General features: G+C 49.2%; 2 protein-coding genes across 5 annotated transcripts in view; one reads left to right on the forward strand and one right to left on the reverse strand.

The window, feature by feature from the left end:
* Positions 1-5,754, forward strand: part of NHERF2 (NHERF family PDZ scaffold protein 2) — a 32,267-nt gene extending 26,513 nt beyond the window's left edge. For 2 of the 3 annotated variants that reach the window (XM_069062924.1, XM_069062933.1), the window contains exons 4-7: positions 251-404; positions 822-865; positions 1,258-1,320; positions 2,680-5,754. In XM_069062924.1, the coding sequence (XP_068919025.1) occupies positions 251-404; positions 822-865; positions 1,258-1,320; positions 2,680-2,838 (420 nt within the window). In that variant the 3' untranslated portion in view covers positions 2,839-5,754. The remainder of the gene's footprint in view (positions 1-250; positions 405-821; positions 866-1,257; positions 1,321-2,679) is intronic. The other variant, XM_069062929.1, reaches the window with a different exon arrangement.
* Positions 5,755-6,265: 511 nt separating this feature from the next.
* The window catches only part of NTHL1 (nth like DNA glycosylase 1), a 20,582-nt gene continuing 14,261 nt past the window's right edge, over positions 6,266-12,586 (reverse strand). For both annotated transcript variants that reach the window (XM_069062941.1, XM_069062943.1), the window contains exons 5-6: positions 6,862-6,967; positions 6,266-6,527 (exon numbers count right to left, since the gene is read on the reverse strand). In XM_069062941.1, the coding sequence (XP_068919042.1) occupies positions 6,404-6,527; positions 6,862-6,967 (230 nt within the window). In that variant the 3' untranslated portion in view covers positions 6,266-6,403. The remainder of the gene's footprint in view (positions 6,528-6,861; positions 6,968-12,586) is intronic.

Here is a 12,586-nt window from a genome sequence, read left to right on the forward strand (position 1 = left end):
TGGAGGTAAATAGGGTCCCAAGGAAGTAGGGTAGGTGGAATAGGCCTAGCTCCTGACTCTTCTCACCTCATATCTCTGTCCCCTAATTCTCAGGCTCTCCCCTGTGTTTACCTCAGGGGGAAGGACTCTGACCTTATATCCCTAACTGCAGCACTGATGGTGACTACTTGATTGTATAAGATCTCTGTTTAAGGCCCCAACCTTCTTTTTCACTCCCCAGATCTGACCTCTCTTGTCCCTGGTCTCACAGGTAAATGGCCGAAATGTGGAGGGACTTCGTCATGCTGAAGTCGTGTCCAGCATCAAGGCCCATGAAGATGAGGCACGGCTGCTTGTGGTTGACCCTGAGACTGATGCCTACTTTAAGAGACTACGAATAGTACCCACTGAAGAACATGTCACGGGTATGTGTGAGGAGGGCAGTCCAGAAAAGGACCAGGGAACCCCAGCCCTGGTTTATTATCATCTCTCATGGGGACCACCAGTTCTGTCTATTTAGAGTAAATTTGGCCCTGTCTATTCTAAGAGCATCCTTCATCCCATCTACCCTGGGGATACTTAGCTCCATCCATTCTGTGTGCCCTCAACCCTAGCCTCATCTATTCTGGAGACTTTTTGCATTGCCACCTTAGGAACCCTCAGGAACTGACATTTTCCATGATGAGAACTCCCAATCATATCTCTCTCAATCCTATAGATTTCTGGTATTTGGGGAATGGTTCCCTGTAGGTGAGGCACTAGCATGGTTTGGGTGGGGATAATGTTCTAAGCCTCCTAAGGCTAACCCCATTTCAATGATGGGTTCTGTTTGGCCTCTGTAGGTCCACTGCCTTCCTTGATTACCAATGGGATGAGCCCACCCCAGGTGAGCAACCAAGTGACCAAAGAGGTGACCCAGGAGGAATGCATGCGGTAAAGGGAGAAGGGGAAGGAGATGAATGCTAGGTCTAAGACACTGGGCACTGGGTACCACAGTCTTTTGGTGCTTCAGCCCCACTTGAATCTGCAGTGGGTATATGCCATGGGACAAGGGATGAGAGGCTGGATGCTGGGGCCTCCTGATCCTTGCTTCAGCCCAGATTTCCCCTGTAAGACTTCACCTCCTCCCCATGGAATGGAGGCAACCATCTCAAGTTACCTCCTGGTGGGCCTTTAGGAGGGCTAGGCTTTGGTGTGTTTTGGGGGAAATCACACTCAACATGGACTCTTGGGACTCCAGTATAAGGACTGAGGGTGATTAACCCTCTGATTCCCCAGATCAATGGTGGTTCGACTTGCTCCTCTCGGAGTGACCTGCAGAATGTGGACAAGGACACAGAGGTAACTGACCAGCCGATCACCTCAGAATCACTGTAGCCTGTACTGTCTGCAGCTTCTCTTTCTAAATCATCTCCCTCCCCTAGCCACTCTCATCCTCACTGACCCCTGGACTTTCTTCCTGTGAGGCTCTCCTTTTCTTTCATTTTTCAGGCTCATCCCTTCTCCCCCATCCCCAAAACTAAACTTTCCATACCTGATTCTCATCTTCCCTTTCTGTTAGCTTCTCTTTGTTAGTCCTTCTTCCCTTCATCAATCTGGTCCTCTCCTTCCCTTTATCCATTCTCATCCCTCTGTCTGTCTCAAAGCATTTTTGCTTTGACTGCTGGACACCCAGTCGTATGGCCTGGGCCAATGGCCTCATCCATGATAGCTGCTGGCAAAAATCTCATAGACTGACACCTAGATATCTTAAAAATTTGAGAATGCGGATGAGGGCAAGGTTTGAGAGCTGTCCAACAATGGGAAGGACTATCTCATTATGTAGAAAGTTCTTTGGTCTGGATGACTACTCCACAGAGATATTCTAGAAGGGTCTCTCGTTGGACTAGAAGTCTCTTTCAATTCTGAGAATCTCTGATTTTTTGGCAACCCCACATTGACCCATAAGCTGTTGCAGTAAAGAATTAGAAAGCTCAGATGAATGAATGAATTAAAAAAGCATTTATTAAGTGTGTACAGGATGCAAAGCTATGTGCTAAGTGGAGGATACAAAGAGAAAGATAAGAAAGTCCCTGCTCTCCAGGGGCTCATATTCTAGTAGAGGGAGATAGCATAAATAGGAGGGTTCAGCAGCTGGGCAGATGGCAAGGCTGAGGGGTTATTAGGGGAGCTTAAGGCAAATGGCAATGCACTTTCTTTAGCGTCATTTCTGTTGATACAATTACATCCATTTCTGATGTTGAGCCATCAAATGGTAGGAGATAATTTACAGATTGGTTCATCAGTTCCTGGAAAATTGAGAGCTGATTGTATATTGAGTCCTCTGCTCTTAGGCAGATGACTTCTGGAGGGAGGGGCCAGTTGCCCACCTCCTGCAGAGCTCCCTGTTCAGAAGGGCTAGTGACCCATCATCTTGAGAGGGTCAGCTCTTTACTGTGGCGATCAATTGTGGCCTAAATGAGCCGTGAGCCCGCCTGTGTGCGTGGGTGTGCACGTGCCCATTCCAGGAGTGCTTGACACAGATGGACAGCTGTAGGAAGAGTGTTTAACTTCTGTGTGGGTGCACATCCCATGTTGATAAACAGCAACCAGGTGGCCTATTTCTCTACTTCCTCCCCTTTTTCTATTAAGTAAGAACTGCAGAGGTGGAGGCTGATGCCTCCCGGGAGGACCACCTTAGGTTTGTCTCTGCCCCCACAGGACAATGATGTGGCCAAGAGGGACCCATTCCAGGAGAGCGGGCTCCACCTAAGCCCCACTGCGGCAGAGGCCAAGGAGAAGGCCCGGGCAAAGCGAGTCAACAAGAGGGCACCGCAGATGGACTGGAACAAGAAGCGAGAGATTTTTAGCAACTTCTGAAGCCCTGTTCCTTCCCATCCCCCACAGCCAGTGGCTCCTCCTGCTTCTCCCTGAAGGAAGGGAACTAGGGAGCTCCCTGCCAGGAGTCACAGCTCTGTGCTCAACTGCCCCCACCCCCTTCCTGAGGCCCGAGCTCCAGTACTATCTCCAACCTGTGTCTGAGAAGGCGGGGAGGGGGGCAGGGAACTTCCTCTTGATCCCAAGGATTTGGCCTGATCTGTTCCCCTCCCCAAGCCTCACTGCCTGCCTGCACCCTTATTGCTGGAAGAGCCACTCCCCTCCCCCATCCCCCTATTCCCCTCCCCCCACCAGAGCCTCAGTGAGGCAGGACCAGAGAATGGGGCTTAGTTCCACGAGCCAAACCTGACCCTGGGTGCTGGACCCTTGCTGAAACTCCTGGTGTTTGTTCTTTGGGGATATATTCCCTGAAAGGAGGGGCAATAGAGAGAGAAATATTGAGAGAGACACAGAGAACCAGGGAGAAACAAAGAAAGATAGAGGCACAGTAAGAGAGAGACCCTTTATTATTGTTTTTTTTTTTCATTGGCCAGTGGATTTAAGGGAATTTTTGTGTTACACATGTTTTCATTTAGTGCCAGGAATCTCCCCTCCCCCCACAGGGACACTCACTCTTTCTCTCTCTCTCTTTCTCAGGCAGCAAAACAAACCTCTCTGCAGTCCTTTCCTTCCCCCTTCCCTCCCCACAATCACTATTCCTCTCCCGTTAAAGTCACAGGGAACAGGGGACCAAGGCCAGAATTGGCAGCTGACAGCCCTGCAGGTGGGTGGGAGGGAAGGAAGCTAATTTGGGGGAATGAGCCACCCTTACCCAGTTTGGGGTCTCTCAGGAGGTTGCTCCATCTGGGGATGCTGGAAATAGCTCAAGGAACCACCCCTGGAGGCAAGTAGGGGCCCAGAACTGAGGGGTCCCCTGCTCTTTGTCATGTGGGTCTGCATTTTTTCTGAGCTTTGCTGCCTTTGCTCAATGTGGGCTTAGAACACGGGTCAAGCCCTGGTCACTGGTGGGCCACAGGTCCATCCTACTCTGCATGAACCTCATTGGGCAGTTGGCTGCTGCATCCACAAGCCCCTCCAGCACCTGTTCTTAAATGGGCTGTTGGTGACCAAGGCACCTACAGCTTCTGCATCTCCTGCCCTGCTTCTCAGATTGGCTCCTTCAATGCTTCAAGCCTTATTGGCAATTGCCACCCCCTTCCTCGGACAGCCTCTTGCCTTGGAGCCTGGAGGACAAGTAATCCAGACTTTTGGGGAGTTTCTTTTTTAATCCACCAGTCCTTCCAGTTGCTGATTGATTTTCGTTGAAGACAGATGTTTGGGCTGGGGATGTCTGCTTCAGACCCCTTTGGGGTCAATTGTTAAAATGCCTTTGGGGTCTTCTCTTCCCAAAGTCACTGCCAACCAGAAGCCTTTAGCCCAAAGCAACCTGGATAGTTTGTGGAAAAGGACCTGGCCTGGAGAAAGAAGGGCTCTGTTGGGGAAAGTTCTCTGTATACAGTTTTGTAAATGTTGTAAGAGGTGCCTTAGGATTGTCCAGGGTGTCCCAGCCCATTCAGGGAGGGCTGAGCTCTGGAGGTCAGTGGGGAGGGGAAGAGTTTTAGGAAAGTGCTCAGGGCTAGGGGCAAAGAGTCAGATTTACTTTGGTAAAGTTTGTTCTGGTTTTGTGTGCGTGTACGTGGATGGGAGGGAAGGAGTGAGGATAGAATGAGGGATTATCATGGGCAGGGGTCTGCAGTGCACAACAGCAACTGGGGTCCCAGATCTGATGAAGAGTTTGTATTTTGGGTTTCCCATCCAGCCATTCCCTGAGGAGCTGGGCCACTCATTGACTGGAGAGTGCTGTCCTGGTTGTTTGGTGCTCCTGGAAGAGACAACCCAACGGACTGAGTGATTCCGGCACAGAAAACTTGTTAGGAGACGAACTCACTGTTACACTGTGGTATCGCTCCAGCCTCCAGTGCAGGGCCTGAACCTGCCTAAAGACAGGGTCTTCTTCCATGTAAAAAGCAAGATTCAGAGCAGAACGTCTCCTCTTCTGTGTAAGGGCAGGTTTGGCCCTCACACAAAGGGGGAACACACCCTCACCCACAGACCTCAGGAGAAGGTTTATGGTGGCAGTTACAGGGTGAAGGCAGAACCAAGGTTGCTACTCAGCTGAAATCAGGTATGCATGATTGCAAATGCAAAATTAAGTTGCCCACTGATAGTGCACCCTAGGTCACCTATCTCCTTTTTTCTCATAGTATGATAGTAATAACTCTTCTTTTCCCCTCCCTCCACTTACCTTGAAAACCAATGCGAGTATAAGCTGTTGGCATTGTAAGCTGTAATGTGCACTGTTAACATCAATAATAAACTTGGAATTGCCATGTACAGTAAAGATAGGCTGCTAAGCCAGAAGCAAGGATTGGTTTGTTTTCATGGAACTCAGACCACATCCACCTGGTGTGAGGACCAGATTTCAAGCAGCTCCCCCATTTTGGAGGGAGAGAGGAAGATCCTGGGCTCACTGAGCTACTGTGGCTTAGAATTCAAAGACAATGAAACAGGAAAGCAGGCACTGGGCAGTTCTTCCCTCCAATGGCAACTCAGCCCCAGGCGAGTGTGGCCAACCATGCCTGCTGGTCTTTTTTTTTTTTCCTTTCTTAACCTGCCAAGTTGAACTCCTGACAAAAAAGAAGTTGGGCAAATGTCAACTCATAAGGGAGGGTGCAAGGACTACATAGGTTCCCCAAGGAGCCCTCTGACCTTATAGTGTGGTAGAAAGTACTTGGTTTGGAGTAAGAAAACTTGGGTCCAAAGCCTGGATCTACTTATGACCTCTCAGACCCTGGACAAATCTTTTTGCTTCTCAGAGACTCAGTTTGCTCATATATAAAATAAAGGGATCGAACTAGACAGCTAAGGTCCTGCCTAGTTTGAGATCTATCTATGATCTTAACTTCTGAGTAGGAAAGCCCAGCTCCTGGAAGCCTGGGGGAAAAGATTTCAGCTGGGTCAGGGTGGGGTTTGGCCCAGTCAGCTGGAGGGAAAGATAACATGGGGGTTTGCTTCCAGTCCCTTAGACCATGCTGCTGGGGGTCCCATGGGGATCTGTCCAAACAGCCTTCCCAGAAGCTAGCCTTAGCCCTATTTCCCAACTTCCTCACTTGCTCTGCCTTGCTGTATGTCCCCTCTTCAACACAGAAATCATCATACCTAGAACCTTCCTAGAAGTCACCAACTCACTTATCCTCATTGGGGTACAGAGAAAACAGAAGGGGATGCTGATGCCCCCAAAGTCAAAACTTGGCCCCAGTCCCCTCTATTCTAGCTGAGATTTCCTCTCTCTTCAGCCAGCAGCTCCCAGCTGATCTTTCCCTGGCTCAGCCTCAGTTCCTGGCCCCCTCGTGGACTAAAGTAAGCCATGTTTCCAATTATAAAAGAACATCAAACTTTATTAAACAGACCCAATGTGGGTAGAAGTCTTAGGCACCTGATGGGGATCTGACATTGGCTGGCTGTCCATCTGACCCCCGCGCTGAAGGAGTCTTTGCTGCAACCTTCTTCAAGGCCTCTGTGCTGCTGGGCACAAGCCTCGATTGAGGCAGTCCCCACACCGAGGGTGCACTGGCAGGCAGGTCTGCTGGCCAAAGCCTACCAACAGCCAGTTAATCTCCTTCCACAGCTGCCTAGAAGGGGGGAAAAAAGAACAGATTCTGTAGTGCAGCATGTGGGCTAGTGGGTATGGGATTAGAGTGAGCCCTGCCCTGTTCTCCCCAACCCATGCATCCTTTCCCTACACTGAAGCAGATGGTACAGTCTGGCCTCATCTCTCAGGCTAGCTGCACTCTGGCCCCATGGGGGCAGGGAGGACAATGGCCTTTGAAATAGATCTCCTTACTCTTATCCATCACTGAGTTTGAAGGTTGAGTGCTACAGGAAACTGTAGCACTCAACTGGAGGAATCAGAATTGCTCTGGCTCCTCAGGGGGGTCATCTAGGCCAGCTCCTGCCTTCACAAACCTTGGCAGCCAGTCCTCCAGGGCAGCTCTGGTTTCCTCAGGGTACTTGGTCTCCTTCTTGGTCCATTTCAATCTGTTGGTGATCCTGTGCACATGTGTGTCCACTGCTACAGGGGTAGAGGCAGAGTGGGGTTAATTAAGCTCATGTAGGCACCTTTCTGTCTCTGTCCTGGGCCCAGAACATTTCCAAGGCTAGATTCTCCTCACCAGAGCTACAGAGCCACAAGGGAAGACTGTGGAGTGTCCATTATCATTTTAGTAATGCTGATAGCCCTTCACATCTGTAGGGCACTTTACAAAGCACTTATGAATGCATTATCTTACCTGATTCTCAAGGCAACCCAATGAGAAAAGCTAGGCAGGGATTGTTATCCTTATTTTAGAGATGGGATTACTAAGGCCCAGGGAAGTAGCATGACTTGCTCAGTTACACAGCAAGTTAGTGGCAGAGCTATTTCTCTTAAAAAACAAAAGATTTTTATTGATATTTTTTGTTTTTATATCACCTACATTTCCCTGTCTTTCCCCTTGCCCCTACCTAGAGAGCCATCACTTATAACAAAGAATATAAAAAGGAAGAAAAGGGAAAATAAAAGTTCAGCAAAACCAATCAATGCATTGAAAAAACCTGATGTGATACACAATGTTCCATGTCCATGGACTGCCTCCCCTTTCCTCCCCTCCCACCCACCTCTGCAGAGGAGCAGGGATTGGGGAGGGAGGAGTGGAGGGAAACAGGTTTTCTCCTACTGGCAGAGCTGAGAGTACAATTGAGATCTCCTGACTCCCAGGCCCAGGATTTTCCCATGGGGTCATCTTGATTCTTATCTTCATTCAAGAGTTTAACCAGAATCTGACTCAGACGTCTGAGGTCTCAAAGTCTCTAGCAGGGATGGGGAACCTGTGGCCTCAGGGCCACATGTGGCCCTCTAGTGTGACTCTTTGACAAAATCCAAACTTCACAGATTCCATCAAAAGGCTGCACTTGTGGACCTAGAGAGCCACATGTGGCCTCAAGGCCACAGGTTCCCCACCCTGCTAGGGTCTATGAAACCGAACTTGGTGGTATCAGGGTTAAAAGTAGGGGAGGTATTGGGATAAAAATCCATCTGAATCAAGACTTTTCCAGGTGGAATATGCCTTGTCTTTTTCTATCAAAGATAGAGATGTTTGAAGGGCTGATCATGGAGAAAGATGAGGCCAGGATACTACCCTCCATAGGGCCTGGCCTACCTAGTAGGGGTGGTTGCCCCTACTGTCCCATCCAATTCCCACTGCAGTCAAGGGCAGCCACCTAGGGACAAGTGATGTCAGGGTAGCCTAATGAAATGAAGTCCCAATAACCACTGCTTAGGGATTTTTAATTGAATGGATCTGGCCCAGAGCTATTTACTTTGTCTGCAATCTTCAGTGTTGCTGAATTGCTAAACCAATATGAATTATTCACCCCCAGAAAGCTGGGAGCAAATCATAGCACACAGCCCAGAGTCTCTGCTGAATCAATACTGTGCTCTAGCAGACTCCAAGTCTCCTCCCTCTTCCCCTGACTTGCCTCCACATCTACCTCCCAGCAACCCTATCCTCCCCCATGATGCTCTGCCTCCATCCTTGACATGTGTTCACACCAAGCTCCAGAGAATGAGAATGGAAGTCCTTTCTTATGACTAACCTGAGTGTCCCCTATGGCAAATAACTTTTTCTCATTTCTCACCTTGGGAGATGGGGATCTTGTTAATCACATTCAGGTCTCTCCCCTAAAACTTCATCTTCACTAACTCAGCAGCTCAGAAAGCTGTAGACAGTAAGCTAGTGAGGGCCAAGCCAGGATGAGCAGTTCAGGGGAGGTGACCCCAGGGATCCTCTCCGGATACAGAACTCCTCTTCGCTTCCTATGTAGGGCTGTCAGGCTGCTGGGAATCAGCTTTCTTACCCTCCTTCCCCCCCCCCCCCCTCTCTCTTTCTCTGGGCAGTTTAATTTTTTTCCACAAAGAAACAATGTGTGGATGGCTCTGGGGTCCATCTGGTGTAAAAGGCTGTGTCAGCAGCTTGTCAGAGTCTGAGCTGAGGCTTCCAAAGTCCCCACACTCCCCAGATGGGTATTACAATCCAAGGAATTCTGAACCGACGCTCAGGGTGTCTAGTTCTGAGTCCTTGCCGAAGAACAGCTCATCACTCTGTACCTCCCTTGGGTGGATGGGGAGGGAGGAAGCAGATCCAACCTTGCAGTTACTCTGCAGGTCACCAAGAAACCCTCAGAGCCTGCCGGCCCACCCACAAGATCAGGGAAACAGCAGCCATCCCTGCAGCAGGGAATGAGATCACCTCAGTTGGGGAGGCCAGCCTTGCCAGCACAGAGCTGTCACTAAGCAAGAAGGTCACAAGGATAGCCAAGCAGGACTCAGCTGGTTTCTACCTGGGCCAAGATGGAACTTTAACTCTTTCCTCACCCAACTGCTGTAGCCCTGCCCCAGCAGTGGGGGATTTATTCTGGACAAAGTGCTGGGGAGCAAAGGAAAAGAATCACCTGGCTATCCCATCCAGGAGGACAAAGAAGGAACAAGCGCATTCACACCTAGAGGACAGCCCCTCCCTCCCTCCCACTCGGCCCAAGCTTATTCAGCCTAGAGGTCCCCTCTTCCTTCTTTTCCCCTTTCACCCCAGGGCACAGTAGAGGCCCTAAGGAACTGCTCTAGCCTCAGGCCATTTATTTTCCCAATACAGCTTAGTTCCAGATATCATTGTAACCTGAATTGCACCCAGGACAGGGCGATGTGTTGAAATCCAGGGCATTCATTCCTTCTTTGTGATAAGCCAGACTGCAGAGTTTGCCTCCCCCCCCACCCCCCAAACCAAAAAAGTAGCCCTGCCCATTTTAGGAAGCAGCTAAATAGTTAAAACCAGACCTGCTATCCAAACAGCAGGGTAGGTACAAAGCCCTCCCCTTTTGGCTTCTTTCACTCCAAGACAACAAACATTTGTGAAGTGCCTATTGTGACAGTCCAGGGCACTTCCTACTGTATCATGCTGTGCTGGTAGTCTGGTACAGAGTTCAAATCCCCTCTGTGACACTTACTACCTCTGTGACCTTAGACAAATCGCAGCCTCCTTGGTACTAGGTTTTCTTGTCTGAAAACTGAAGGGGCTGGAGCAAGGAGAAGGCTTTTAAGGACTGTGAAATGAGGGTGTGGACGAGTCTTGATTCCTTCCAGCATGAGAGCTATAGGCCTGGAATCCTTGGACCTCGATGAGGAACAGAGCCTTGTATACATACACAGAAAGGCTGGGATCTGGCCCTGGCTCTGCCATGTGGGCCCTTGATCAAGTCCCATCCTCCCTGTTTCTTCAGCTTTGGGATGGACTATATGCCTTTATGGTTCCTTGGAGCTCCCCCCTCAATGTTCTAAGCCACAGTATAATGGAGGCAGATGCTGGTAGAGTGGACAGTCAGGAAGACCTGAGCTTGAATCCTGCCTCATACATTTATTAGCTGTCTGATCCTGGGAAAGTCTCCTCACCTCAGTCTCCTCAACTGTAAAATGGCGATAATAAATAGAGTCCACCTTACAGGATTGTTGTGAGGCCCAAATGAGAGAACACATGTAAAAAGCACTATACAAGTAACTCTTTATTTACATGGTGCTTTAAGATTTGCAAAGTGTTGCCCTCAGAAGCCTGCACAGGCAGTACAGTATCCTTATGCCCGTTTTACAGATCAGGAAACAGGCTGAGAAGCAAAGTGATTTGTCCATGGTCACAGAAACATTAGAGCGGGGCCTCAAACCCAGGTGTCTCACCTCTCACCTGGACTAGTGCAGTGACTGCTTTGCTGGTTGAATCAGATTATAGGCTTGGTGTGATCATCTGGTCACAGGATCACAGATTTAGAGCAGGGACAGATATCTTAAGTCATGTCCAACCCTGTCATTTTACAGATGAGGAAACCGAGGCCCAGGGAGGTCAAGTGACTGAGTTGCCCAAGGTCACACAGACAGCAGGTGTCAGAGACAGGATTTTTCCTTGGGTTCTTTGACATCAAATTTCACAGCACCCGTTGCTCCTCCCTCAATTAATTCTCTACCTGGCTGCCAAAGTAATCTTCCCAATGCACAGTTCTGACGGTGTTCCAATCCTAGTTCAAATACCTTCCAAGGCTGGCCCACAACAAAATGGAAAACCTTGACCCTGGCATTCAAGGCCACAATCTGTCCAATTTTACTGCATGTCATGCTCCCTGTTTTCTCTATAAACCTGACTACTTCTGTTGAGGGGATTTAAAGATAGAAAAGACTCTGAAGACCATCTAGTCCAACACTTTCATTTTACAGATAAACTGAGGCTTAGAAAAAAGGAAGTAATGGTGCAAGGTCACTCATACCATGAACAGCAGAGTTTGGATTCTAACCCGGGTCCTCTAACTTAACCCCAAAGCCCCTGCTTTACTACCCTGCCTCTGACCTATCGCAGGCTTTCTAACAGCCCCCCTCCCCACCCTGTGCCTGGAACAATCTCCTCCTAATCTGTGCCCAGAAGGCCTTCCTGAAAGGGACTGCTCCCTTTTCCCATCTCTGACACCACCACTTGGGCCTCTCCCATGAATTTACAACAGTCTATCTGTGTTATAGTGATTTATATAGCTGCTGCATGCCCCTTCCTAAAGTCCTTTAGGTGGGGACCGAGGTTCTGCCTCATCTCTGTGTCTCCAGCATTTTTGCACAGAGCATCATAGCTGCTTTATGAATGATGGCTGAATTGATTTCCTCTATACAGAGCTGCTGTTTTTAGGAATCTGGTGTCCTCCCCCTGGATCTCCCAACTGGGAGGCTGGGGCTGGGGAGGTGAGGGGCCTGCCAAGGAGGCCAGTGGCTGGGCGCCCCCTGCTGGACTAGCCTAGCCCACTGAGCCAGTCCCCAGTCCAGCTCACACTGCTTCCATCCCACTAGTCACCGTCACAGCTAAGAGGGATAGAGGGTCCCAAGATTTAGGGCTGGAAGCCACTGTAGAGATCATTCAGTTCAGCCCTCTTATTTCATAGAGAAGAAATCTGAGGCCCAGGGAGAAGTGATTTCACAAAGGTCACTACACGGGGAGGTAAGTGGCAGAACTGGAATTTGAAGCTGGCTCCTCACACTTCAAATCCATTGCTTTTCCCAGTGCCCCATACCATGCTAGGTAGCTGGCTGCACCGTTACCTGGAGTCAGGAAGAACTGAGTTCAAATATAGCCTCAGACACTTTCTAGCTGGGTGACCCTGGGCAAGACATTTAACCTTTGCCTGCCTCAGTTTCCCCATTTGCCTCCCAGGGTTGTTGGGAAGCTAAAACAAGAAAATAATTGTATAGCATTTTATAAAACTTAAAGGACTATATAGATGCTAGCTAGTTAGCCGAGGAAGAAAGAACTGTTATAGATAGTTTAACTGGTTTCGGTGTGGAAGAGAGGCCAGGCAGGGGCAGGTAGAGTGTTGAGTATGTGGATATAACAAGGGGAAAAATACAATCATTGAAAATCCTTAGATAAAGATGATTTACCAAGGTCTCCATGAAAACAAAACAAGATGTCCCAATTCCCCCCTTCCCCCCCCCCCCCCCCCCCCCCACCAGTTAAACTATCTATAACAGTTCTTTCTTCCTCGCCTAACTAGCTAGCATCTATATAGTCCCATAGTGCCAAAACACAAAAAAAAATAGAGAAAAAAGACGAGTGCCAGCCCGAGGGTGGAAACCACC

The sequence above is a fragment of the Petaurus breviceps genome, unplaced genomic scaffold (assembly GCF_028583685.1).
Source record: "Petaurus breviceps papuanus isolate PSGF00001 unplaced genomic scaffold, PetGlider_PUasm1.0 138, whole genome shotgun sequence".
Lineage (NCBI taxonomy): Eukaryota > Metazoa > Chordata > Mammalia > Diprotodontia > Petauridae > Petaurus > Petaurus breviceps.